This window comes from Atractosteus spatula, chromosome 6, assembly GCF_055471065.1.
Source record: "Atractosteus spatula isolate fAtrSpa1 chromosome 6, fAtrSpa1.hap1, whole genome shotgun sequence".
In the NCBI taxonomy this organism is placed as follows: domain Eukaryota; kingdom Metazoa; phylum Chordata; class Actinopteri; order Semionotiformes; family Lepisosteidae; genus Atractosteus; species Atractosteus spatula.
This window is the reverse complement of record NC_142711.1, coordinates 19,678,738-19,706,615: the sequence shown is the minus strand read 5'-3', so window position 1 is coordinate 19,706,615 and position 27,878 is coordinate 19,678,738. Positions and strand designations below refer to the sequence as shown.

The 27,878-nt window shown below is 50.2% G+C and overlaps 2 protein-coding genes across 4 annotated transcripts in view; both read left to right on the top strand.

Moving 5' to 3' along the window:
* Positions 1 to 2,493: 2,493 nt before the first annotated feature.
* Positions 2,494 to 7,959, top strand: LOC148832623 (macrophage mannose receptor 1-like). Its single transcript, XM_088918132.1, has 8 exons — positions 2,494 to 2,563; positions 2,659 to 2,997; positions 4,006 to 4,344; positions 4,408 to 4,427; positions 5,220 to 5,487; positions 6,237 to 6,587; positions 7,172 to 7,522; positions 7,955 to 7,959. Exons 1-8 carry the CDS (start codon positions 2,494 to 2,496, stop codon positions 7,957 to 7,959), a joined length of 1,743 nt encoding a protein of 580 aa, XP_088774258.1.
* A 3,510-nt stretch (positions 7,960 to 11,469) lies between these two features.
* The window catches only part of slc43a3a (solute carrier family 43 member 3a), a 38,673-nt gene continuing 22,264 nt past the window's right edge, over positions 11,470 to 27,878 (top strand). The window contains exon 1 of one of the 3 annotated variants that reach the window (XM_088919780.1): positions 11,470 to 12,091. The gene's annotated coding sequence lies outside the window, so the exon portion shown is untranslated. Of the gene's footprint in view, positions 12,186 to 24,472; positions 24,608 to 27,878 lie in introns of those variants that run through there. The other 2 variants (XM_088919778.1, XM_088919779.1) reach the window with 2 other exon arrangements.

The window sequence follows — 27,878 nt, the reverse complement described above, 5'->3', positions numbered from 1 at the left end:
CGTGTGCAGTCTCCACAATAACACGCTCTGCTGCTGCGTTTCATACGCGGCAAAACTTTGCATCGCGAATCTAAACAAAGGCAAACAGCCAGCGGATGGGCCGAACTTGAGGAAAGCCCTTCTGCTCTGTGACCGAGAGATTTGGGTTTTTTTTTCTTCTTATGCCATCGGGTCTTGAGCAGCACGGAATCTACAGCCTGCAGTCCGAGCTCCGCCTCCGGGGGAGTCATTACTTCAAATCCTGTTGTGGACCGGCTGGTTCCTGATCTGCTTCAGCTGCATTGTGCCTCTCCAATCTGGGTCCCAGAGCGAACTAGGATTAGAACAAATAGTGCTGGAGTCCTGCAAATACATCCATTCTGGGGATTACAGAAATGTCCTATGACAGGCTGAAGGAACTGAGTCTCTTCAGTCTGAAGGGAGTTTCCCACACTGACAGGCTGAAGGAACTGAGTCTCTTTAGTCTGAAGGGAGTGACAGGCTGAAGGAACTGAGTCTCTTTAGTCTGAAGGGAGAGTCCCACACTGACAGGCTGAAGGAACTGAGTCTCTTTAGTCTGAAGGGAGAGTCCCACACTGACAGGCTGAAGGAACTGAGTCTCTTTAGTCTGAAGGGAGTGTCCCACGCTGACAGGCTGAAGGAACGGAGTCTCTTCAGTCTGAAGGGAATGTCCCACACTGACAGGCTGAAGGAACTGAGTCTCTTTAGTCTGAAGGAGATGAGTCTCTTTAGTCTGAAGGGAGTGTCCCACGCTGACAGGCTGAAGGAACTGAGTCTCTTCAGTCTGAAGGGAATGTCCCACACTGACAGGCTGGAGTCTCTTTAGTCTGAATGGAGTGTCCTACACTGACAGATTGAAGGAACTGAGTCTCTTCAGTCTTGAACAGAGGGGACTATGAGGTGACCTAATAAAAGTATTCAGAATCCTCAGAAACACTGACACAGTCAAGCTAATCAGTCCAGAATAAACAGTGAGACACCAGCCAGTGGACACCTGTGGAAACTACATGGAAAACAGAGAATAGGAGGTAGTTGTTTACACAAAGGGTGATGGGAGCATGGAACAAGCTGACCTGCCATGTTGTTGAAGCCTATGCACTGGATTGATTGTTTGATTTGCTATCAAACAAGTGATATAGGCCAAATAGACTCCTTTCCTTTGTAATCTTTCTCATGTTCCGTGTGGACTGTAGGGTACTGCGATCTACAGACAGAACCTGCGATTGCAGCTGTGTAAAAGCTAGTTATTACAATTTCACTGATGCCTGGGGAGGATATTGAAACAGGTTGTCAAGGACACTCCTAACCAATCCCCTCTCTCTCTCTCAACAGTCTGCGGTGATGGGAAAGTCCAGCCTGCCTGTTCTTCTGCTGACCGGTGAGAAGGATCTCCAGCCCTGAGACGCTGACCGCCTGCTGTGTGTCTCTCGCTGCGCCCCAAATCTCCAATCCTCCTGTCGCAAATCAAACCGTTACATCCAAGCTCAATCAGCTGACATGGGCAATAAGAATGACCAAGCTTGGTGTGTGATTTGTTCAGTGGCCCAGACGAGCAAAACACAAAAATAAAAATGAGCACACAAACAACAAAATTACAAAACAAGTGCAAGCCAAAAAGACTGCATGAAAAAAATCCTACACCACACAACAGATATACAGAACGTGCACAAGTAAATATCTGTTAAAAAGATATAACGAACACGACATCTGTTTTAAGGTGAGGGGAGGGCACGTGTTGAGCTCTTGATAAAACGTTGTGGTGAACTTTCTAAAACCTTAAACAAACACCAGGACAGTAGCGTGTTCTGTGCTCTCTGTGGAGGGCAGCTTGATGAAAACCATTTGTTTTTGTCCACAAAGGTCAAAGGTCAAAGCAATATGCTGTCAAGTGCTCCTTTCCGGAGCTATGTTTCTATGAGAAATGCGTATATCACGACTTCTTGCGTGAGTTATCACTCTGAAATCTTTAGCATTTTAATTAAGAAATGTGAACATGAAGTCTATAGTATTTTAAATTAAATCCGTTTCTTACTACTTGTGAAAATTATATTCAAATAAATATTTATGTTCAGTATAGATAAATTATACTTTGCCTCTCTCTGGTCTGTGGCCTCCACTCTCACCTCACAATGGATACTATGTCGGTTATGAGAACCTACTTCCATTTTAAACACATTTTTACTTGTGGACTTACTTTTGTCTGTGTTGTGTAGGTTTATTGTGCAGTCTTTTTTGTTTACTTTGTGTCGGTTTTTTGTTGGTGTACTCATTTTTGGGTGAGTTCTCCTGGTTGTTTTTGTGTTTTGCTCTTCTGGGCCACCATAGACTTGAGCCCTCGATTAAGAGTTTAAATTTGAGTCAGTGATAAAAGTGATGAAGAGGTGAGAGGAAACAAGGTACAGTATTAGAAGCTGACTGAGGGCATTTTAGTTTCAAAAACTACCCGCCGTGTAGTTCCAGCTGATACCCTGGCTTCTTTCAAGAACCAGCTGGATGAGATCCTCCAGTCAGGACAAGAGGCACTACTGTACGCAAAGGGTGGTGGGAGTGTGGAACAAGCTGGGTGAGCTCCTTGGATCCTGACTGCTGGCAACCAATTGGGCTGGAGGGGCAGAATGGGCTCTGTGACCAGTCTCACACTCTGATCCTTTGCCTCAGGGCTCTGCGGAGCAGCCTTCTGCCTCACCAGGCAGCACTTCTACGTGGGGATTCAGACATCATGGCCGGAGGCACTGACGTTCTGCAGGACCAACTTCAAGGACCTGTCCACCGTGAGCAGCCAGGCGGAGCTGGAGCAGCTGCTGAGCGTGGCGGAGCCTGGCTCTCTGGAGCCCTGGATCGGCCTGTACAGGGACACGCAGGAGTGGCGGTGGGCGGCCGGCCAGGAAGTGACCTTCTGCAACTGGAGGAGGAGACTGTTCTGCGCGATGGCCGGCCCGGACGGGCTCTGGGTGGACGGGGTCTGTGACGACACGTTCCCCTTCATGTGCTACACCAGTACGTGAGGAGGGACCTCCTCCTGTCCAAGCAGTTCAGTCACAGGGCCTCCGTGTGTCAACCCCAACTAGTCCGCTGGGGTGGGGTCACAAATGAGAAAAGGACGATTAGCCTGTTCAGCCTTTGTGGCCGTTAGCAGATAATCGCTGTTGCTATTGCTGAGGATCTCACCCATCTTGTACGAAGCCACTGTATCGGCTTTAACAAGATGGTTCCACACTCCCACCACCCTTTGTGTAAAGCCGTGCCTGCCTGTTTACTCTGGTTTGTGTTTCACTGTTGATTCTCGTGGCTTGACCTTGTCAATGCCTTTAAGGATTTTGAACACTTGTGTCCGGTGCCCACTGTCTCTTGTCTGTTCAAGACTACAGGGATCCAGTTCCTCCAGCCTGTCAGAAGAGGACTCTCCTCTCAGGCCTGGAATCTCTGCTTGTTCTAATGGGCTGATTCCAGAGCAGCTATATCTTCTTTCCAACATGTTGACTGACGTTATACACAATACTGTAAATGCAGCCTTCGTAGTGAATTGTCCAATGTTAACAGCTCTCGACTTCAGTGCTACTCTTGTACCTCTTGTGTCCTTCTACTCTGTCTGCCCTCCTCCACCTGTCCACACACTGTCCAGAGGGTGAGTGAAGAGCAAGAGCAGACGGGCTCTCTCTGTCCGAGCTCACTTCCGAGATCTTCTCCCCCGCAGCCTGTCAGGGTTGGACACTCCCCTCAGACTGAAGAGACTCAGTTCCTTCAGCCTGTCAGTGTGGGACACTCCCTTCAGACTAAAGAGACTCAGTTCCTTCAGCCTGTCAGTGTAGAACACTCCCTTCAGACTAAAGAGACTCAGTTCCTTCAGTCTGTCAGTGTGGGACTTTCCCTTCAGACTAAAGAGATTCAGTTCCTTCAGCCTGTCAAGGTGGGTCACTCCCTTCAGACTGAAGAGACTCAGTTCCTTCAGCCCAGGCACGTCTCTGCTTGCTCCAAGCTCATATCCCGAGATCTTCTCCCCCGCAGACACCAGTGACGTCTCCCAGAGGTACACGCTGGTCCTGCAGCCGATGTCCTGGTCCGCGGCCCGGGAGTACTGCAGGCAGAACCACATGGACCTGGTCAGTGTGCAGGACCAGAGCGAGAACGCCGCGGTGAGCGCGAGGGCCCAGGGCCGCATGTTCTGGATCGGGCTGTTCAACGAGCCCTGGAAGTGGGCCGACGGCGCCAACGCGACCTATCGGAACTGGTACTACAGACAACCGGACGACTGGGTGTATGCTGAGAGCTGTGTGGTAATGGACTGGAACAGATTCTGGTTTGATATCAACTGCAGTCTTGCGCTGACTTTCTACTGCTGCTCAGGTGAGTGGCGCTGCAGCCCCTGTGTCTCTTGCTCTCTGCTCCCCCTTCCACATCTGTGTGCAGGGAGTGAGCTGGTCCAGGGAGTGAGCAGATCCCCAGGCCAATCACTGGACTGATCCCGGAATAGATCCCCAGGCCAGTCTCTAGACCGATCCCTGAGTGGATCCCCAGGTCAATCTCTGGGTTGATCCCTGAGTGGATCACCATGTCGATCTCTGGGCTGATCCCAGAGTGGATCCCCGGGTCAAACATGTACTGATCTTTTAGTAGATCCCCAGGACATTCTCTAGACTAATCCAGAGTAGACATCCAGGTCTAGTATTTAAGCTGATCCCTGAATAGATCCCTGGTAGAGGGTCTGACACCCTTACATAATTGGTCCTTTAGTTCTGTGCCACGGTGGGAGAATCTTTACCCAGAATGCAGTGTGCATTGTCCCGTGTTCACCTGAGGTTCATAAAAGAGTCTCCTTCCCTTGTGGAGCTCACCTGCAAGATCTTTTATGTGAAAAACAATTGACAGTGCTTCACCTTTGCTTTAAATTTAAATCAGGTAATCTATACATTCAATTAAGATTGTTGACTCTTGGAAAGATGAACTCATTTCATAGAAAAGCTGCTCTTTGTGACAACTGGTGACCTGGAGGTTAACACAACTATAGCACATTTAGAGTGTAATCAGTTTTTAATGAAGGTGGGTGTTAGATGAGGCCTGTAGGTTCCGGGGGGGGGGGAGATTTGTGAGGTTTAGGTTGAATTTTCATACAGAAAGTCAAAAGAACCACCAAAGAACTACACTGTCCCATCTAAGAGGAATTTCCCTGTCTTTACCTAGCTGATACTTCTCTAGGATGTCAATATAATTCCGATTGGAAGACATGGGATGAAGCCAGGAGTTTCTGCAGATCCCAGAATGCCGACCTGGCAGTGGTGCGCAGTCAGGAGGAGAACGAGCAGCTCCAGCAGCCATCATATGTTGCCTGGATCGGGCTGCTGCATGACCAGGAGAACTGGCAGTGGGTCAGCGGAGCGGATCTCGGCTACTCCAACTGGAAGACCCAGCTCTTCTGTGCCGTGGCCGATCCAGAGGGATACTGGTTGGACTTTGTGTGCGACATGGAGCTGCCTTTCATGTGTTACACAGGTACAGGGCAGATCTTTCAGTTTGTACAGTCCCTGATTCTTTTGCTCTCGCCCAGTGTGACACAGGCCACTGACAAGACAAGGACATTCTGCCCATCTGTCCCTTTGGTTGTTAATAGTAGACAGCTTGTTCCACACTCCCACCACCCTTTGTGTATAGAAGTGTCTCCAGTCCTGACTGCAGGTTCTCATCCAGCTGTGTCTTGAAAGAAGACAGGGTATCGGCTTCAACCACATGGCTGGACTGCTTGTTCCACACTCCCACCACCCTTTGTGTAAAGCAGTTACGCCTGTTCCAAGTTTCAAATACTCTTTAGTTTCCACTTCGTCTTTCACTGTCAGTTCTTAACAGATCTACTGGGTTGAGGAGTTTGATTACTTGGATCAAGTCCCCTCATAGACTTCTCTGCTGAAAACTACAGAGACTCAGTTCCTTCAGCATGTCAGTGTGGGACACTCCCTTCAGAGTAAAGAGACTCAGTTCCTTCAGTCTGTCAGTGTGGGACATTCCCTTCAGACTAAAGAGACTCAGTTCCTTCAGCCTGTCAGTGTGGGTCACTCCCTTCAGACTGAAGAGACTCAGTTCCTTCAGTCTGGCAGTGTGGGACATTCCCTTCAGACTAAAGAGACTCAGTTCCTTCAGCCTGTCAGGGTGGGTCACTCCCTTCAGACTGAAGAGACTCAGTTCCTTCAGCCCAGGCACGTCTCTGCTTGCTCCAAGCTCATATCCCGAGATCTTCTCCCCCGCAGACACCAGTGACGTCTCCCAGAGGTACACGCTGGTCCTGCAGCCAATGTCCTGGTCTGCGGCCCGGGAGTACTGCAGGCAGAACCACATGGACCTGGTCAGTGTGCAGGACCGGAGCGAGAACGCCGCGGTGAGCGCGAGGGCCCAGGGCCGCACGTTCTGGATCGGGCTGTTCAACGAGCCCTGGAAGTGGGCCGACGGCGCCAACGCGACCTATCGGAACTGGAAGAGGTACAATCCGGACAACAACGGCGGCGAGCAGAAGTGCACGGTGCTGAACCTGGCCGGTGCGGACAATGGCACGTGGAACGACAAGACATGCAGCGAGCAGAGGCCCTTCTTCTGCCAAGATGGTAAGGCCGCTGATCAAGGGCAGTCGCGCACACGGCTGCAGAGGATGTCTGTGTAACAGGGTTTACTGGACACAAGACGGGTCTCAAACCAGAAGCTATGTCTTGAAATAACCCTGTTTATCGGCTTCCACAACATGGCTGGGCATCTTGCTCCATGCTCCTGCCACTCTTTGTGCCTCCTGTTACCAATATAAAGTGCAATTTCATATACTATAGTTTCCTGTTTTAATCTCTGCTTCATGGCTCACTATTGATTCTGAAGACGCCTGGGTTGACTTTGTCAATAAATTTGAACCTTTACAGTCTTCTCTTCAAGTCTTCCAGATTAGACTTGGTTCCTCCAGGCGGTCAGTGGAGGACTTTCCCTTCTGCCCGCTCTTCTCTGGCCTGATTCCACAGCAGCAGTGTCTTTGCTGCCCTGTGGTTTTCTAGTCTTCCAGCTGTGTTCCACCAGGAACACAAACTGACCATCTCCGACAGTCGCTGTCTCTTTACACGGCTCCTCTCGGGCCGGTCTGAAACCCCGATCTCTGAAGCTGTTTTGACAGCCGTGCAGAATCACTAAGCATGCCCCTTCCCTGCAGACGTGCGCGACCTGATCCTCGTGCGGGAGAACAGGAGCTGGGAGGAAGCTCTGGACTTCTGCCGGTCTCACTACTCGGACCTCACCAGCATCGTCTCGGCCAAGGAGCAGAAGGTCGCGGCCCTGAGGGCAGCCGGCGCCCAGTCTGAGTACGTGTGGCTGGGCCTGCGCCAGAGCCTCGTCTCCGGCGCCTGGTTCTGGGTGAACAGGGAGCCCCTGGGGTACGAAGCGTGGGGGCAGGGAGGGCAGCCCCAGTGCCCCCTGTCCAGTCACTGCGGAGCCATGTCTGCCAAGACGCAGCTGTGGACGGACCTGCCCTGTGACCTGAGGCTCAGCTTCATCTGCTACAGAGGTACGGCTGCTGCAGAAGCAGCATTTTGCTGCCTCCGGGTCAGGGTCCTCTGTCCTCTTCCTGCTGTGTGTCACGGCCCCGGTGTGTCTCCTCTCTCCTCTTCCTGCTGTGTGTCACAGCCCCGGTGTGTCTCCTCTCTCCTCTTCCTGCTGTGTGTCACGGCCCCGGTGTGTCTCCCCTCTCCTCTTCCTGCTGTGTGTCACGGCCCCGATGTGTCTCCTCTCTCCTCTTCCTGTTGTGTGTCACAGCCCCGGTGTGTCTCCTCTCTCCTCTTCCTGTTGTGTGTCACAGCCCCGGTGTGTCTCCTCTATCCTCTTCCTGGTGTGTCATAGCCCTGTTGTGTCTCCTCTCTCCTCTTCCTGCTGTGCGTCACAGTCAGCTGGAGCAGTGCAGTTTCTTCCTTAAGTCTGCGGCTCTGTGTCTCCTCCACAGATTAGCATGGCCCTAGAAAACTCCCTCCCAGAGCTGCCAGCGAGGCTGTGCTCCTTTCTCTCACTGGACAAACTCCTTTCAGGCGAGATTTAAGGCAGCTGCCTGTTTCTGGGCATGCCTCTACAAACTGACTCCTGATCTCAGGATTAGCTGCCCTGACTCCTGATCTTGGGATGAGCGGCCCTGAATCTAGCTCTCGGAATGAGCAACCCTGCTCCAGATCTCCCGATGAACAACACTGACTCTGGCCCTGGCTCTGGAGCTTGAGGACACCTCTGGACATACTGGACATTAGAAAGAAGCACAGCCTGGGAATCGGGACCTCTTGGAGACGACTGTCTACACTGCAGAAGTAGAATAATTTCTATTAGCTATTTTCATATTAATATATGTTGGTAGGAGAAATTATTATTTCTTGACTAGAATTCTGTGACTGTGGTGTTTTCAGTGTCTTGGCTTGACTGCGATGTAAAGGTGGGGGAAAAACTAATTTTAGCAGCATGTGTGAAGTTTTAGGCAAAATGTGAGAAATTATTATCTGCTTAATAGAAGGGTTTTATTTTTCTTTTTGACAAGTCTAATATTTTTGGTAAACATCGAACATGGAACCTCCGGTTCTATGTTTTTCATGCCTACAAGCTCCTGAGACCGCACACGGGGGAGGAAGTGCAGGCAGACTCCTCCCACCTGCCCACCTTCCAGCTAATCAGCTTTTAACACATCACAGGCCGACCCGCCCCATATTGCATGGTCAGTGCTGATTGGAATGGATGCTCATCCCTCACTTACAGCACCACATGCCTGCAAGTGTCCGGGAGGCCACAAGGGGGCACTGTGTCACTGAAAGTCGACACATTCCTGGGTGGTTGGACTCGCCCTACTCTCAGCAGTACCCAGTGAAATTCCATGCCAGTTCTTGGGAAATCCTAATCACAGCCCATTAATGGCATGACTCAGGTTCAAGCCCCTGATCTCAGAACTTAGCCTGCACCCAGGCTAGTTCCTTTACCCCTCAGAAATCCAATGAAAACAGCTCTTATGTTGACGTGGACACATAAGACTGATATATCATTCCCAGACAGAATGGCGATCTTCAGGTACTCTTCTTGCAGGACCTGGACACGATGTCCTTGCTGGAGGGACTCAGGCACCAGGCTCGCCCACAGCAGACAAGAGGGAAGGTTATATAGACAGATGCACCTCAGCCTGATTTCCATGTGTTTTTGCTAGAGAGACTACAGTGGGACACCTGAGATGCAGAGTTGTGCTGCTACACGGCTACACAGCATCAGTATGCATTTGCACATGCAAAACTGGGACCGAGAGGCCAAGATCACTGGTCCTCAGCAACATGCAAATGACGAGCTGTACAGCTCTGGGGTCTGAGGTTCAGTTCCTGAACTGGATCCTTCTGTATGGAGTTTGTATGGCCTCCTGGTGGGCTGTCTCCTGCTGCTCCAGGATCTCCAAGCAGCAAGTTTTGTCTCAAAACAACATCAGAATGTGCTTGCTCTGCCCACAAGGCGCTAGAGACAGGGTCTGGGTGTGGCTAGCTTTGGGGGACAGGTTTGCTCTCCACGGTTACGAGGTCTTGGTCAGCTGGTACCCCTGCTCAGTGACGACTCCGGTCAGGGGGACAGAGGCTGGCCCCTCGCAGGCCCTGCCCTGGCCCCCCTGGCACCAGGCCTGTGGGACAGGAGGTTCATGTGTCTTGGGGCTCCTCTGTCTCGGGCTCAGAGTGGGACCTTCCCTCCAGCAGCCATATCACCCTGCAGCTCCCAGCTGGCAGCCCCCTGGAGCCCAGCAGGAGGGAGCCTGGCCAGTACCTGGAGGGGAGACTCCTGGGAAAGCTAAGGCTGCTGCTGGAAGAGGTGTTAGTGGGGCCAGCAGGGGGCGCTCACCCTGCGGTCTGTGTGGCTCCTAATGCACCAGTATAGTGACTGGGACACTATACTGTAAAAAGGCTGAATGAGATGTAAAAGTGAGCTCTTGCCTCTCTGTGGTCATTTAAAATCCAGGGTGTTTCTTGAAAAGAGTAGGGGTGTGACCCTGGTGTCCTGGCCAAATTTCCCCCTGGCCTTTACCCATCATGGCCTCCTAATAATCCCCATCTCTGAACTGGCTTCATCACTCTGCTCTCCTCCCCACTGAGAGCTGGTGTGTGTGAGCAGACTGGAGCATCATCCAGGTGGGCCTGCACACTGGGGGTGGTGGATCCCCATTACCTGGAATCAGTGAGACTGAGCTGCACTCGGGTCGTCCGATCAGGCAGTTGGGAGTAAGACGAGCTAAGTGGGCCAAACCAGTTGTAAACCTTCCTGTATTCTCCCCTTTGACCAGCAGAGGGCAGCGCAGGCTGGCAGCTGCTTCAGTGTTGACATCCCCCGCCCCGTGTGCGCTGGTCATCGCTCGGCTGACGGGCTGGACCCGAGCCCCCAGGGGTGCAGGCACCCCGGCAGCCTCAGTCACGGGCCTTGAAAGGAGAGCGCAGGATCACGCACGCTCGGGGTATTTCCCGCACAGGCGACCTCCAGGAGGAGTTTTCTGTTCACGTTATTTTCAACCTCACACGTCGTGCGGCGCAGGATCACGCACGACTCGCGCGGGTTTGCCCAAACTAGACATCTTCCCCCGGCCCCCTCTCCCCCCTCTCCATCCTTCCAACATCTGGAACGCATCACGCTCTCCGAGACAAACACAGCAGGCCTGCAGGGCGAGAGGGAGAGAGGGCGTGCTCGAAAACACGCAGCTGCGGAGGGCGGAGGGCGGTGCTGTCCCTGCCAGCCGGGAAAGGGTGGAATGGCACGAATTCGGCGTAGCGGTCGGGGCTGTTTCCCGCTAGCTGGAGGGTCGCGGGTCCGAATCTCAGGTGAGGCGCTGCTGTGGCACTCCTGCGCAAGGTCCAGCGCTGGGATTGCTCCAGGAAGATGTCCAGCTAGCCCCCATGTGGGTCTCCCGCTATCAGCTTCCCGCGGTTAAATGTCCTGCCCCCACGCCACGTGTGTCACCAGCACAGTGACACATCCTGCCCCAAGGGAGTGACGGGTGAGCACGCATTTCGTGTTAAATAATACTGTGAGCACTCACACACACTTACACCGCCAAACACCACGCGGGGACTAGAGGACACCAGTGCAAATACGTGGAAGATCTTTTATAACAGAGAACCAGAGGCACTTCTATACACAAAGGGTGGTGGGAGTGTGGAACAAGCTGGCCAGCCAGGTTGTTGAAGCCGGTACCCTGGCTTCTTTCAAGACGCAGCGGGATGAGGTCCTCCAGGCAGGACAGGAGGCACTTCTTTACACAAAGGGTGGTGGGGGTGTGGAACAAGCAATCCGATACCCGAGCAGGAGGGACTGAATAGCTCCTCTCGTTTGAGAACCCTCTTGTGTTCTTATGGACGTGAGCGCCTCTTTCTGGATCTCCGCGGAAGGGCTCCTACAAGACAAACTCCAGGGTCTTACAATGGTTAATCATAGGATAAAACCACTAAACTGGAGTTTTCTCTGTCAGACTGGTCCGGGTCAGCAAGCTGCGTGTGTCATAAATCAGAGAGTAACAAACAAACGCCTCCTGCAGTTTCCGACGCCGATAATTATTCAGCGTCGGAAAGCCTGAAGCGAGAAAAGAGCCCTTTCCCAAATAAAGAGCGTAGTGTTGGATGGTGCAGTCTTATAATGCACAAATGCGGTCTCATAGACAAGTCCCTCTGCACTGCGAAAGCGCTTTGAAGAAATTCGCCGGATTTACGGTTTAAACCGGGCGCCCGCTACATTATTACCATGGTTTTAATAATGTGAGTTTTTCCACAAGTGATGCGGAGAAATCCTACGTCTCTGCCCGCTGAACTCTGTTTAGTCGGGGGCGATGGCCGTTCACAGTGAATACACCGGCGCTGCGGCGTCTCTGTCAGGACTGGAAGATGGATACGAACAGAATGCGAGAGCCGATGTGCAGTTTACGGTCTTCAGCTTCAGAGAAGGGCAGCCCTGAGCTTTAAAACCCGCCATGTTTAAAGACCCTGCTACCCTAAATCGGATGGAGCGGTCAGAAAAAAAATAGTTAAAGCCTCTGGCGCATCGGAGTGGGAGAGAGCTAGCGGAGGAGGGACGACCCAGCGGGAGAGACTGTAAGGTAAACAACCGGGTGTGTCCTGTTGGGGGCTGTCGGTGAAAGGCGAGCGGGAGGGGAGGACGCGGCCGGGACAGCGGCGGGGACACGCACAGAGGTATTGACACCGGCGCCAACTTCCACTGCCCCCTTCCCCCGTGTGAACGCCCCGTTTCACCCGAGACAGGACAGGGACTGGGGCTGTCCGTCCCGCAGTCAGGTACGGGTACCTGCAGGACTGTACGCCTGCGGTTTTAAAAGTCTGTGCCCGTGACTTGTAATGTCACGAAGGGGATTCTCAAACGCAACAAACGCGTCTCGGAACCGAACCGATAGCTGGTTCGCCCCTTTAGTACCTCCGAGTTGAAATGTTACCACAATTCAGACGCTGTGTTGACCGGCGTCTCAGAACGGTAGACCCAGACCCTGCTGGAGCTGTTAATGATTGCCTCCGAGGCTCAGCCTTGAAGTTAACGGCTGTCAGCTCGCACAGTGTCGAGTCTCCGTGTCCGGTACCAGGACAGTAACGGGAGAGGACGCTACTGTACCGGCCACGGGTGAGTGCGCGTTTGCGTGTTGGCGGAGGAGTTAACTCCGCGACCGCGGTTACAGTTAGCTCTGCGTTCACCAAAAATATCCAGTCCTTCTGTAGCCGGTCATAACTCGGGCTGTCCGGCCTCGCTAAAAACAGATCTTCCTCTCACAACCTGTGAATCCAGGACATGTATGACAGACGGTGCTTGAGGAAAGCTCTAAGCATCATCAAAGACCCCACACACCCCAGCTACAGACTGTATGACCCTCTACCATCTGGAAAACGGTACCGGAGCATTCGGGCTCGGACTACCAGACTCAGAGACAGTTTTTACCCCCGCACTAACAAACTATTAAACTCCCAGCCTCTCTCACCCACGATCTGAACCCTCACAGTGCCTTCTCTCTTTACCAAAACTCAAACACATTGAAATCTACCTCTACCTCACATGTCAAGAAGCTCACTCCTCATAATTTAGTCCTTTATGTCATTCTGTTGATGTATGATTTTGCACATCTGATGTTGTTTTGCACATTACCTGTTACCTGTTGTTGTTTTGCACACAGCCTGTTGTCGCAGTCTTGCTTTTCTTATACAATTGTATTGTTGTTTTTTGTACTGCTTACCGTCTGAGAGCTAGCTAAATAGCATTTCGTTTTACCATACACCTGTATATGAGTATAATGACAATAAACTTGAACTTGAACTTGAAGAGAGAGAAGCACAGCCGGGTTTTGACTGTGGGTCCCCGTTTGACCACAAACATGTCAATTGACAATACTGTACCGTGTCATCGTTAACTCGCTCCAAATTAAAATCAGTTTCCGTCTAATTTCTGCTATTCATTTTTGTACCGTGTTGAGAGATATGGGAGACCTGTATTCTTGGCGTTTGCTCGACGTTCACCATTGACGACGAATGTACAGTATAGTGGCGAGACAGTGTGTTAACCTGTCGTGCAGATCCGAGGCACAACGGGGTGGTAGGTTGTGAAATATAGATTATATTACAATCTGGATCACAGGCAGACGGCCAGGAAGCAGTGGGACCGTCAGGAAATCTCGGAGGAATTACCACACCCGGTCAGACCACGAATCGTTCTGCACGATTTCTGTTTCCTAGAAAAGGTTAGGTGTCGACTGCGCTCCCCGCCTGGCTGAAGGCCAGCCCCCCCGGCCGTGGGACAGGAGTGACCCGGGGACAGAAACAGAGGCGTTGGAGGGGCGCGAAAGGAGACGGGCGCGAGGAAGAGGCTCGCGGTGATCTCTTTAGAGCATTTCGGGAAATGACGTCATGGAGGGTCACAAAAACAGCAGAGATGCGGGGTGGCTTGGTCGCTTTCAGTCCCCTCCCAACATGCCTTAGACACTCCCATTAATTAACGGATTTACACAGTAAAACCAGGCGCGTAACAGTTAAGTATCGAAGATACTGTAGATACTCCCAGATCATAAGCATGCTTGTAATACTTGAGTGCAGACAGCCAGAACGAGATACTGTACACATCCCGCCACATCAAAGTCAGAAATGTGGTTAATGGAAACACGAAATCGGACTTAGTGTATGAGCAACATTAGTGCTTTATCACGAGATAATGTATTTCTTTTATTCTTTTTACTGAAATACTGATATGCTCCATTGCACTCTCTGTACTTGCTTTATGAATGTGCTGTAGTGTCCAGTCAGTGTGTCTGGACTGTATTAACCCCTCTCTCTCAGTGCAGTGTTAATGTCCTGGAGTGTCCAGTCAGGGTGTCTGGACTGTATTAACCCCTCTCTCTCAGTGCAGTGTTAATGTCCTGTAGTGTCCAGTCAGTGTGTCTGGACTGTATTAACCCCTCTCTCTCAGTGCAGTGTTAATGTCCTGTAGTGTCCAGTCAGTGTGTCTGGACTGTATTAACCCCTCTCTCTCAGTGCAGTGTTAATGTCCTGGAGTGTCCAGTCAGGGTGTCTGGACTGTATTAACCCCTCTCTCTCAGTGCAGTGTTAATGTCCTGGAGTGTCCAGTCAGTGTGTCTGGACTGTATTAACCCCTCTCTCTCAGTGCAGTGTTCATGTCCTGTAGTGTCCAGTCAGTGTGTCTGGACTGTATTAACTCCTCTCTCTCAGTGCAGTGTTAATGTCCTGTAGTGTCCAGTCAGTCAGTGTCTGATCTGTACTATTTTAAGACTTCCTCTCCCTCCCTCATCCCTCATGTGTTTAGTGATTGGTTCTGTATCCTAAAATCTGGATTACTCTAAGCGGCTCTGTGCACTCCAGGTCTGTGCGTGCGCTGATTACCTTGAGGTATTAGTGCTTTAGCTGATGCTTGGCCAGTTGTCTCGTAAAACAAAGTGACTCTTCCACAAAGCAGTGACATTTCTTCTGCTTCCCGAATCCTGTCCTCCTCATTCTCATTTTCCCAGGAATCCCCTTTACCACTGTGGAAACACCTCTATGATTGCTTCACACCCTGTCACATTAAGTGCATCACATACTCCAATATTCACTCATCCTATACGCATTTTGAATAGGAATTGAATGGAGCATTCATGCGTGCATTGTAATCCCATATTTGCTTATAGTCTTAGTAAGTAACATGTTACAGTATTCTAAGAGAGGAAATGTTAAAAATTATGATAAAAGAAATACATAATAAAGTCAACATGGCTGCCGAGTTTACTTCAGAATCTGCAGTGACACATGAATGAGAGGACACAGGTGGAAACAACAGGAAAGTGCTTTGAAAAACAAGACAGGACAGGAGGCACTTCTTTGCACCGAGAGTGGTGGGAGTGTGGAACAAGCTGCCGAGCCATGTTGTTGAAGCCAAATCCCTGGCTTCATCCAAAAAGCAGCTAGATGAGATCGGTTAATATTTAATCCTAAGAACAGGAGGCACATCTGTACACAAAGGGTGGTGGGAGTGTGGAACTTGCTGCCCAGTCTTGTTGTTGAAGCTGATACCCTGACTTCCTTCATGTAAAGGGGTAGATCAGATCCCTGGTCTAACTACTAACTACCTCCGTTTGTGACCTGTCTTGTGCTCTTTTTTAAGTTGTATGTACTGTAATTTAGCTTCTTGTTGCTGCTGCTGTGTGCTGTGTTTATGTTTTCGGTGATTCCTTAATGTCTTTGTAACAAAGCATACATACAAATGAGTATGTCATTGCACTTGTGCACATGACAAATAAACTGAACTGAGTTTATTCTCTTATGAGCTAGCGTGAGCAGTGAGAGTGGGCATGAAAGCTCTGAGACTTTGCATGTCAGCATCTTTCGGCTTATCATAAGACCCTCACCCTCCTTCCTGCTGTGTGCTGGCACGTGGCAAAGATATTAATACCACACCATCGTCGTCACGCCACTTCTGCATTGCAACACACGGGGGGGTGGGCTCGTGCCAGCCCAGAGACCGCAGCCCAGAGACGCAGCCCTGCTCTGTTGCAGCTGAGGGCAGGCTGCCTCAGGGCAGTGGCTGAAATTCAGCCATAACCCACTGGCACAGTACCTCACCGGCACAGTACCTCACTGGCACAGTAGCCCACTGGCACAGTACCCCACTGGCACAATACCTCACTGGCACAGTAGCCCACTGACACAGTAGCCCACTGACACAGTACCTCACTGACACAGTACCCCACTGGCACAGTAGCCCACTGGCACAGTACCTCACTGACACAGTAGCCCTCTGGCACAGTACCCCACTGGCACAGTACCCCACTGGCACAGTAGCCCTCTGGCACAGTACCCCACTGGCACAGTACCCCACTGACACAGTACCTCACTGGCACAATACCTCACTGGCACAACACCTCACTGGCACAGTAGCCCACTGACACAGTACCTCACTGGCACAATACCTCACTGGCACAGTACCCCACTGGCACAATACCTCACTGGCACAGTAGCCCACTGACACAGTAGCCCACTGACACAGTACCTCACTGACACAGTACCCCACTGGCACAGTACCCCACTGGCACAGTACCTCACTGGCACAGTAGCCCACTGGCACAGTAGCCCACTGGCACAGTACCTCACCGGCACAGTACCTCACTGACACAGTAGCCCACTGGCACAGTACCTCACTGACACAGTAGCCCTCTGGCACAGTACCCCACTGACACAGTACCCCACTGGCACAGTACCTCACTGACACAGTACCCCACTGGCACAGTACCCCACTGACACAGTACCCCACTGACACAGTAGCCCACTGGCACAGTACCCTCTCTGACACAGTACCCCACTGGCACAGTACCTCACTGACACAGTACCCCACTGACACAGTACCCTCTCTGACACAGTACCCCACTGACACAGTACCCCACGGGCACAGTACCCCACTGACACAGTACCCTCTCTGACACAGTACCCCACTGACACAGTACCCCACTGGCACAGTACCCTCTCTGACACAGTACCCCACTGACACAGTACCCCACTGGCACAGTACCCTCTCTGACACAGTACCCCACTGACACAGTACCCCACTGGCACAGTACCCTCTCTGACACAGTACCCCACTGGCACAGTAGCCCACTGACACAGTACCCCACGGGCACAGTACCCCACTGACACAGTACCCCACTGACACAGTACCCTCTCTGACACAGTACCCCACTGACACAGTACCCCACTGACACAGTACCCCACTGGTACAGTACCCCTTCTGACACAGTACCCCACTGACACAGTACCCCACTGGCACAGTACCCTCTCTGACACAGTAGCCCACCGGCACAGTAGCCCACTGGCACAGTACCTCACTGACACAGTAGCCCACTGACACAGTACCCCACTGGCACAGTACCCTCTCTGACACAGTAGCCCACCGGCACAGTAGCCCACTGACACAGTACCCCACTGGCACAGTACCCTCTCTGACACAGTAGCCCACCGGCACAGTAGCCCACTGGCACAGTACCCCCTCTGCCCTGGCTGATTTTGGATGAGCCGCAGCTGTGGAAGCTCTTTAAGACACACTGAGCTCTTCCCCGGAGGTGTGAGCAAGCAGGACTTCAGTCCGGACAGCCCCGCAAGGGGAGAGCCTTCCCGCGACTGTCCCGGCGGGCATTGTGGACAGAGCGTTAAGGCTGCGTCTTGTTTCTTTTTCCTGAGGATTCAGCGCAGCAGCTTGAGTTTCCTGTTGTTCCAGACGGGACCCCGGTAAATAGGGACAGCCCAGGCCGGCTGCCGCTGTTCCAAACGTTTTCTTCCCCAGGCTGGATCCTGTTAGATAGGCATGGTCCAGTCTGGACGCTGCTGTGTGTGTTTTCGCTGGCCTCACACCGGTGCCTCAGAGGGGGCGGTGACTTACCGGTGTTCACCGTGGCTCCCCCCACTCTCGCACCGTTACACCGTCTAAACACAAAACTGGTCACGTAAGATGCTTGCCAGCATCATCAGATAAGGATTTTGTCCAAAGCATGCCCTCTACTCCAGTGAATCTGCCTTCTGTCTCGCCACTTGCTGGTTTTTAAATTGTCACCTGACCAATTATCGTCTTCTATTTAGTCATGTGACACAGCCAGACAGTCTACCTGTAATTAATAATAATAATTGCTTCCACTTATATAGCGCTTTTCTGGACACTCCACTCAAAGCGCTTTACAGGTAATGGGGTCTCCCCTCCACCACCACCAGTGTGCAGCCCCACCTGGATGATGCGATGGCAGCCATAGTGCGCCAGAACACTCACCACACACCAGCTCTCAGTGGGGAGGAGAGCAGAGTAATGAAGCCAGTTCAGAGATGGGGATTACTAGGAGGCCATGATTGGTAAGGGCCAATGGGAAATTTGGCCAGGACACCGGGGATACACCCCTACTCTTTACAAGAAATGCCCTGGGATTTTTAATGACCACAGAGAGTCAGGACCTTAACAACACAGTTAAGGCTTCCACAGTAAATTATCAGGAACCCAGAGACATGCCATGAATCCATGAAGTGGACCAGAGCTGGAGAACAGGGTTCAGGCCCACAGGAAACCTCCAAGGTCTTCATGCGTTTAAGTACAGTGTTGAAAATAGCTCTGGCTTCAGTACTATGTACTGAAGGGCTGTACGTTATTTTGGTCAACGATGAGACTCTGTGGTTCTATTTTTCGTTGCCACCTTGTAATCGGACCTGGTCACGCCACCAGAAGCCAAGCATGGCTGGTTCTGGTTAGTACTGGGGTGGGAGACCTCACAGGACAACCTGGTTGCTGCTATAAGTGATATTGGGGTACCAGTAGGGGGTGCCTTAACCCCAGGGCTTAAATTTTCAACCTGCAGCTGAATCTCTCCTCCTGTAAATTTGGATGCCCCAAAGTGAATAGGACACCTATTACTGATATGGCCGGGGTGAAGAGGAGCTGACAGCCCTTGTTCCTTGGAAACTGGGTGCATTCCCACCAGGAGCAATTAGCTCTGCCTCCCTTATGCAATGAAAAGGTGCTTCACTAATCATCCTCCTTATCTAAACCCTATTACGCCACTGGTTCGGTGCTCTGTCATTGAGCTGCTTTCAGGAATACAGCAGTGTGCTCTCGGTACTGGCCAGTGTCTCTGAAAGTTACTCTGATCTGCTTGATTATATCTGCCTCCTGTTGAGCACCTGGCCAGTGGCTCCTATTCCACAACCAGTTTTTGCTCCCAGCAGCACAGTCTCCTGACGATTGCCTTCTCCTTCTGCCTAGTCCCGGTTTCATGCGCCGTATCCCATCCACCACCTCTGCCCTTCCCTGGACAGCTCTGGCTGTTCCCGAGCTCCACCACCTGGGCTTTCCCCTCCTGCGCCCAGGGAGCACCGAGCTCTGGCCTCTGGTGTTCCAGGCCGTCAGTAAGATGCAGTCTTCCTTTTCAGTTGTGTGACGTAAGAGTTTCCCTCTTGTAAAAACGCATCCGCCGACCAGGAGAGACCATTGTGTCTCGGACTCCCTACAGCTCAGTAAACGCCTCATCTTCCCTCCATTGTTTTTCACCCTGAGGACTCTGGATGGAGAAAATCAGAGGTTCCTCAAACACCCAAAGGGCAAGTGCTCTGAACCAGGTTCAGATTCTTCACTCGAATCTGGGTCTTTAAGGTTGGTTTGAACAGGGTGTCCTAGCCTTGCACAGTTCTTCTGCTTTCTCTCCTCTTGTGCTGTAGTTTCCCCCCCTCTCCTTGTCACTTGTGTGCTCTCCTGTCTCCCTCTCTGCCTACCAAGATGACTCTTGATGATTTGCCCAGAACTTAAGGTAAACCAGGCGATTCTCTTGGATCAATGTGTCTCGGACGCCCTACAGCTCAGCAAACACCCCGTCTTCCATGCATTGTTTCTGCTCGCTTTGAAACCCAGAGAACTGCAAATGTTGACAGTAGCTAGATGTTGACCATTGTCTGTAGATCCTGAGGCACCTCACCAGCCACTTCCAGAGCTATCACCATATTATTTCCTGTCATTGTTCCTGGTGTGACTGGGGGAGGGTAGCTGAGTTTCAGCCAGGCTCGCACTGCTCAGATTGATTGCCTTATTCAGAAGGGCCGGGACACGGTGAATTGTGATGCTTCAGATATCTAGCCGTTCTTGGGCCATGTGGGACAGAAGCATAAGATGCATCTAACATCTAACATCACTTTATTAGCCCTATACAATTTCTTGCATTAGGAATTCGTCTTTTTGCATACCCCAGCTTGCTCTCCATGAGACACAGACACACAGACAGGGAGAGAAGCTTGGGGTCAGAGAGCAGGGTCAGCTATTGTACAGCGCCCCTGGAGTAGTTGGGGTTAAGGGCCTTGCTCGGGGGCCCAACGAAGTAGGATTCCTCTACCGGCTGCGGGACTTGAACTGGCAACCTTCCATCTAAAGGCACAGATCCTTAGCCACAGAGCCACTGCTCTGCAGAGGATCCGATTTCGTTCCTAATAACTTACTTGGGTTCATTCGGCGGAGCAGTGGCTCTGTGGCTAAGGATCTGTGCCTGTTGCTGGAAGGTTGCCGGTTCAAATCGCGTAGCTGGCAGAAGAATCCTACTCCGGTGGGCTCCTGAGCAAGGCCCTTAACCCCAAGTGCTCCAGGGGTGCTGTATAAATGGCTGACCCTGCACTCTGACCCCAAGTCTTCTCTTTCCCTGTTTGTGTGTCTCGTGGAGAGCAAGTTGGGGTATGCGAAAAGACAAATTCCTAATGCAAGAAATTGTATATGGCCAATAAAGTGATCTTATCTTAACCACCCTATTAAAGAACAAACATTGAATAGTGACTGGGCCTTCTAGTGAGGTCATTAAGCCAGCCCCCCACAGGAATGGGTGACAATGTAAGAACTTGAACAGAGATTTAGAGAAGAGACAGAGAACAGGAAGCACAGAAGAAACACCAACGAGTGCGCTGAGCCACGGAAGAATTTCTTCTTCCCAGCTCGTGCTCAAACCAGATTTTATTCAGGTAACCCCAGCACTATGCGGAGCACCACATTCAAAGCATTTTCTATAAGAGAGCTTGCTGTGTTATCTGTGTTTCCTGTGTTGTGGAATCCTCATCTCTCCCGTGCTAGTGACGCCTGGATGGAATGGGGAAATCGGCTCTCGTTCACTTCAGATGCGTGTGGAGTCCACACAGTGAATGTCCATTGGTGATCACCGCTGTGGGCACACTCAGACAGGCTCTCCACTCCCCCAGGGTGTCTAACTCTTGACCAGAGGGTGTACTTCCAGTCCTCTGTGGTCCTTTAATACAGGCATCTCCTTAATCGATCATAAAAAGATGTAAATGACCTCAAGAATACTGTCGAAACAAAATTGTGTAATGGAGAGGTCACACATCTGGTTGCCCTGCAATAGGGGATCTGTTTTGCTCACATTTCACCACAAACTTTCCTCATCACCGCATTCTGCACATTCAAGCAATCACAGCTCCCCCACACCAGAGATCTCTGCCTCCGAGCTGACGCGCTCCATCAGCGTCCGAGTGTTGCAGCTCACTTTGCCTCCCAGAGCAGGGTGGTGCTACAGTACATGAGGCTGCTCCCACATTGTTCCCAGGGGCTGCTGGGGGCTGTGTTTGCGCTGGGGAGTCCGGTTCATCTTCCGGCCGATGTTGGTGGCAGTCCTGACAAGGGAACTCATCGCCTTCCTGGCGGAGGCTTGCGTTATGCACTAGTGCTTCAGAGACTGTGTACACGATGGCTCTTCTGCTTCCTGAGGACCAGTTGCTCAAGGCTCAGCAGCTAGCAAACCCAGCACAGGCTCAGAATATTGTGCAACAGGAGTCTTACCGTGACAACTGCACGGAAATAGCGTTAGGAAAGATGTGCCCTTGTACTGTAAACTTGTACTGTGGTGTCCAGTCTTGTGTGTCTTTACTGTATTATAGCCTCTCTCTCAGTGCAGTGTTAATGTCCTGTAGTGTCCAGTCAGTGTGTCTGGACTGTATTAACCCCTCTCTCTCAGTGCAGTGTTAATGTACTGGAGTGTCCAGTCAGTGTGTCTGGACTGTATTAACCCCTCTCTCTCAGTGCAGTGTTAATGTGCTATAGTGTCCAGTCAGTGTGTCTGTACTGTATTAACCCCTTTCTCTCAGTGCAGTGTTAATGTCCTGTAGTGTCCAGTCAGTGTGTCTGGACTGTATTAACCCCTCTCTCTCAGTGCAGTGTTAATGTCCTGTAGTGTCCAGTCAGTGTGTCTGGACTGTATTAACCCCTCTCTCTCACTGCAGTGTTAATGTCCTGTAGTGTCCAGTCAGTGTGTCTGGACTGTATTAACCCCTCTCTCTCACTGCAGTGTTAATGTCCTGTAGTGTCCAGTCAGTGTGTCTGGACTGTATTAACCCCTCTCTCTCAGTGCAGTGTTAATGTCCTGTAGTGTCCAGTCAGTGTGTCTGGACTGTATTAACCCCTCTCTCTCGATGCAGTGTTAATGTCCTGTAGTGTTCAGTCAGTGTGTCTGGACTGTATTAACCCCTCTCTCTCAGTGCAGTGTTAATGTCCTGTAGTGTCCAGTCAGTGTGTCTGAACTGTATTAACCACCCTACATACAATCTTCTCTCACTGTCAGAATAGAGAAGTGACTTTCTGTATGCCTTCATAACCTTGGACACAAATATTTGCACTGGCACACAGGAAGGAAAAGGCAGTAGCACTGCCTGCAGTCTTGTGATCGAGCACTGTTCCACTCACTATGACAGTGGCTGATTTTGTCCACATGCTTACTTTGCAGAATGAGCAGAAAAGGTCCCATTTCTGTACATGATGTCATAGCTATTTAAAATTGTAAAATTACAGTCTAGGTTATCAAGCCCATTTGGTAGTAACTAATTGATCGGAAGATCTCATCCATCTGTTTCTTGGAAGACACCAGGGTAAAGGCTTCAACAACACAGCTGGGCAGCTTGCTCCACACTCCCACCACCCACTGTGTAAAGAACAGAAGTGTAACGTGCCTCTTTTTCAACGCACGTAGGCATAGTTTCCCCTCTTTTCCCTTGGTTTGTGTTTCACTGTTGGTTCTTAATTCTCAAGATTATTGTAAATGTTTTGCTACGTGGACGCTCCGTAAATTCTCGCGATGAATAACTGGTGAACACGAGATGAAGGTGGTCTACACACCGTCCTTGCATGGTAAAAAAACAGGACGCTGACAGGTGAGGTGCATGATGAGACAGGCTGAAGACTCCCCACTGCGTTTCCTTCCACAAACCTGTGCGGCAGATCAAGAGCATTTAACCACACAGCCTGTGGCAGCACTAGTGTGTCAAAGATGCTCTTTACACAGGCTGTGCTGTTGAGCTGTCCCCTGGCACAGAGAGCACAGCCTGCTCTTTCAGCTGCTGCCTAACGACCTGTACCTGTTAACGAAGTGTTTTACTAAGGAGTGTTAATAGCTTTGGGCTGAATCTCTGGGCTCTGTTTCATAGTTCCAAAGGCCAGACACATTCACAGCAGTGTGAGGGGTGGGACCCCTGACCCTACCACTGAGGTGGGCCAAGGTAGGGGTCCTCTTCAGGCCTTCATGCTGGGTGCTGTGAGGAGTGGGACACCTGATCCTGTGTCACACATATTGTTGGAGAAACAAGTCCAATAGACGGAATTGATAGGAGTCCATTAAGGTGAATAGTGCTGAAGACCTGATCCTCAAAGATACAGTGTCACACATCCAGATCGCTGCTCTTCAGAGATCAAGTGTCTCAGATCTAGATAGCTGATTCCCACAGAGCTAGTGTCAAGGATCTGGAGACCTGATCCTCAGAGATCCATGCACCAGTTACATACAGATGTCTGTACACACAGTGGAGTCCTGCACACACACAGCAGTTACATACAGATGTCTGTACACACACTGGAGTCCTGCAAACACGCACAGCAGTTACATACAGATGTCTGTACACACACAGGAGTCCTGCACACACAGCAGCTACATACAGATGTCTGTACACACACTGGAGTCCTGAACACACAGCAGCTACATACAGATGTCTGTACCCACACTGGATTCCTGTACGCGCACCAGTTGCACAGATGAGTTGAAAATCCAGCACATACTACTGGTAATTTCCTTCCCCTTTCGTTTAATTCTCGTTATGGAAATGAATTTAACTTTATGATGCAAAACATTTGTGGTGTGTTCCAAATATGATATTGATATTTTTGAAGATAACATATTATGTAATAAGAGCATGTACTATGCAGCAGTGGCTAGGAGCTCCAGACCTGTATGGTTGCGGGTTCAAAGCCCAGGTGAGGCACAGCTGTTGGAGCCTTGAGCAAGGTGCTTCCTCGAAATTAATGTATTATAAGCGTACACACACTGGATTCCTGTACGCGCACCAGTTGCACAGTTGAGCTGAAAATCCAGCACATACTACTGGTAATTTCCTTCCTCCTTCAAACATAAGACAATATCCTCTTTCCCTTTTTTTGCCACAAGAGGGGAGGGTGGGCAGTGGAGTGGGAGGAGCAGTCCACGAATATTTCACACCACAGACAGAGTGAGCGGAGTCTGTTTCGGCTGCTGAATTCAGACTGAGAGCACTCAGGACCACTCTACTGAGCAGGCGCACAGGTCTGTACTGGGAATTTCTTCATGACTACTAGCAGTAGCAGCAGTTGAATTTGGCACAGCAGCAGTGAATATTTATTGTCGTGTCAGAACTGCCAATTTCAGCTTTACTTTGTTTTGAAGTGCCCACACTTGAATTAAAATCTGTATTGTATGCTTCCAGTGAGGTGTTTCAGTTCTAAACTATGGGTGTCTCTTAGTACATCCTGGGATTTTGGTTGTGATCATATATTAGAAAAATAGGTTATGGAAATGAATTTAACTTTATGATGCAAAACATCTGGGATCTGTTCCAAATGCGACAACATTGATGTTTTTGAAGATAACATATGATGTAATAAGAGCATGTACTATGCAGCAGTGGCTAGGAGCTCCAGACCTGTATGGTTGCGGGTTCAAAGCCCAGGTGAGGCACAGCTGTTGGAGCCTTGAGCAAGGTGCTTCCTCGAAATTGCTGTATTATAAGTGGGTCTCCAGGTAACTGTTGAGGATCTGTTCTCCATTCACTGACCTGGCTAAATCGAGTAAAGGAATATGAGAAATACAAAAGAAAGGAGTGGCCACGCAGCCTCTCCCTGTTAGACCCATCTGCTCACAGCTCGCAGTTGGCAAGGAGGGCCGAGGCAGGATCAGGGTTCGAACCAGGAACCTCGGGTCTTTCAGAACTTGAACCACACAGCCTGGTGAGCTCATTTCTTCCTGTATCTGAAAGCAACAGCCTTGCTTTAAAGAAACTGCAAACATTTGATGTTTCCAGGTCTGTTTCTTCTGCGAAGGAATAAGAAACAATAATGGACGAGGGCAATCAGGGTCATTTCGACAGCAACATATCAATCCGGTTGAGATCCGCAGGACAGGAGTCACTTCTGAAACTGATACCCTGGCTTCTGTCAAGAGACAGCTGGATGAAATCCTCCAGTCAGGATAGGAGGCATTTCTTTACATAAAGAGTGGTAGGAGTGTGGAACAAGCTGTCCAGCCATGTTGTTGAAGCTGATTCCCTGGCTTCTTAAACAAACAGCTGGATCAGACCCTCCAGTCATGGCTGTAGACACTTCTTTACACAAAGAGTAGTAGGAGCATGGAACAAGCTGCACAGCCATGGTACTGAAGCTGATAACTTGGCTTATTTAAAGAAACAGCTGGATGAGATCCTCCAGTTAGGACAATAGGCACTTCTTACACAAAGAGTGGTGGGAGTGTGGAACAAGCTGCACACCCATAGTATTGAAGCTCATTCCCGGGCTTCTTTCAAGAAACAGAGGACAAAAATTACAAACAAAAGGAGGCCCTTCAGCTCATCTAGCCTGCTTGTGATCTTTCTTAGGTACAGTAAATTATCTGGTTTTGGCAACACAGGAAAGGTATGTAATGGAAATTGCACATTACAAATTAACAACTTCTGTGTAAGAATAAAATGTTACCCAACACTTACAACTCCCAGTGTTGGCAAACAAAGGCGCTTCCTATCGACATACTGCAGCCTGATGGACTCCTAGGGGCGTTTGTGAAACTGGTGCTGTTGGCAGGGACATGGGAGAGTCGTGATCTCTGCTGGATCATCCCCTTTCACATGGAGAATTCAAGTTGAGGCACTTGACACCTGTTTCAATACGTCAATAAATTCTAATAATTCTAATGGGTTTTCTGTCAGGACTGTCGTTCATTAGTTAAGCCTTGATTTTCATGTTCCTGTCCAGTTTAATTTCCTTCCCAGCAGGCATAACATTTGCCATGCATATTGAAGCCTCTGCAGTCAGAAAGATTACAAAGATAAGATGCAACTTTACTGTCCATCAAAAAGGGAGGAAATTGGTCTTTGGCATCACAATACAAAACCACAAAAAACAAATACCACAACAGAAAAGAAAAACACTTTAAAATACAATAGTCACAGACATGCAGCAATGCACAAACACACATCACACTCTGCCCATATTACACTACCATTACACACAATCCGCTAGCTCCATACAGGAAACAGTCACTTAGCTGTGTTTAATATACCGATTACGCAGGGAATAAAGGATTTCTTGTAGACCTTGTTCTTGGCCACAGGCATTGTTAAGCACCTTCCTGAAGGTAGCAGCTGGAAATGCGAATGAAGAGGGTGGGAGGAGTCATCAAGGAGACCAGGAGGCCTTTCGGTAGTCAGTAGTCAACATATCTGTGGGTCCCATTTGGGTATCAGCTTCAACACAATGGCTGGGCAGCTTGTTCCACACTACCACCACCCTTTGTGTAAAGAAGTGCCTCCTGTCCTCACTGGGGGGTCTCATCCAGCTGTGACTTGAAAGAAGCCAGGGTATCGGCTTCAACAACATGACTGGGCAGCTTGTTCCACACTCCCACCACCCTTTGTGTGAAGAAGTGCCTTCTGTTCTTGCTCTTCCACATAAAACAATGTCACTTGTTGTGACACCCTCTTATAATACTGACTTGTGTGGACAGTCGCTGCTAGGGTGGTTGAGTGACCTCGAGGATGTTTGTAAATAAACCTCTCCACGCTCTGCTGGAATGTACAAGTCCAGGAAGTGGCTTTAGCGCATGTTCCGCTATACAGACTAAAACCCCTCGTATTCACCTGTCCTTCCCTCAACAGCTAACCTTGCTCTCCCAGTGCAACCTCTTAGTCTCTGTCATCTACATGCCTGAAACACCCACTTTTAACACACCCTCTCTCCAGCACTCATATATACTCATAGTACTGGTGCACTATGGCTGCCGTTGCATCATCCAGGTGGGGCTGCACACTGGTGGTGGTGGAGAGGAGTCCCCATTACCTGTAAAGCGCTTTGAGTGGAGTGTCCAGAAAAGCACTATATACCTGTAAGTGTAAGCAATTCATTATTATTATTATTATTAATAATAATAATAATAATAATAATAATAATATATATACCAAACTCAGTAATGCACACCAAACCATTAATCAAACAATAGTGCACATACTGTACAGTGTAAGTGACGCTATGCTAGCACCATGAAGTGCCCCCCCCTACAGACAGCACAAACGATGAAACCCACCTCATTCATTAGTGCAACGTTTGTGGCGGTTTGTGCCGTTGAAAATAGCATTTGTGCTGCTTTCGTTTCTGAGATACAGCGCCTTGTTTTTTGGAGGGTTGTGACGTCACTCAGCCCCCCTACAACGTCGTAGGGCAACCGGACCGGTCTCATTCGTCACAGGTTTCTGTTACCCAGTCTTTCAGTGCTGTCGGGCATGCATCAAGGGTACAGCTTGGCTCTTGGTCCCCCGCTACACCTATTTCTA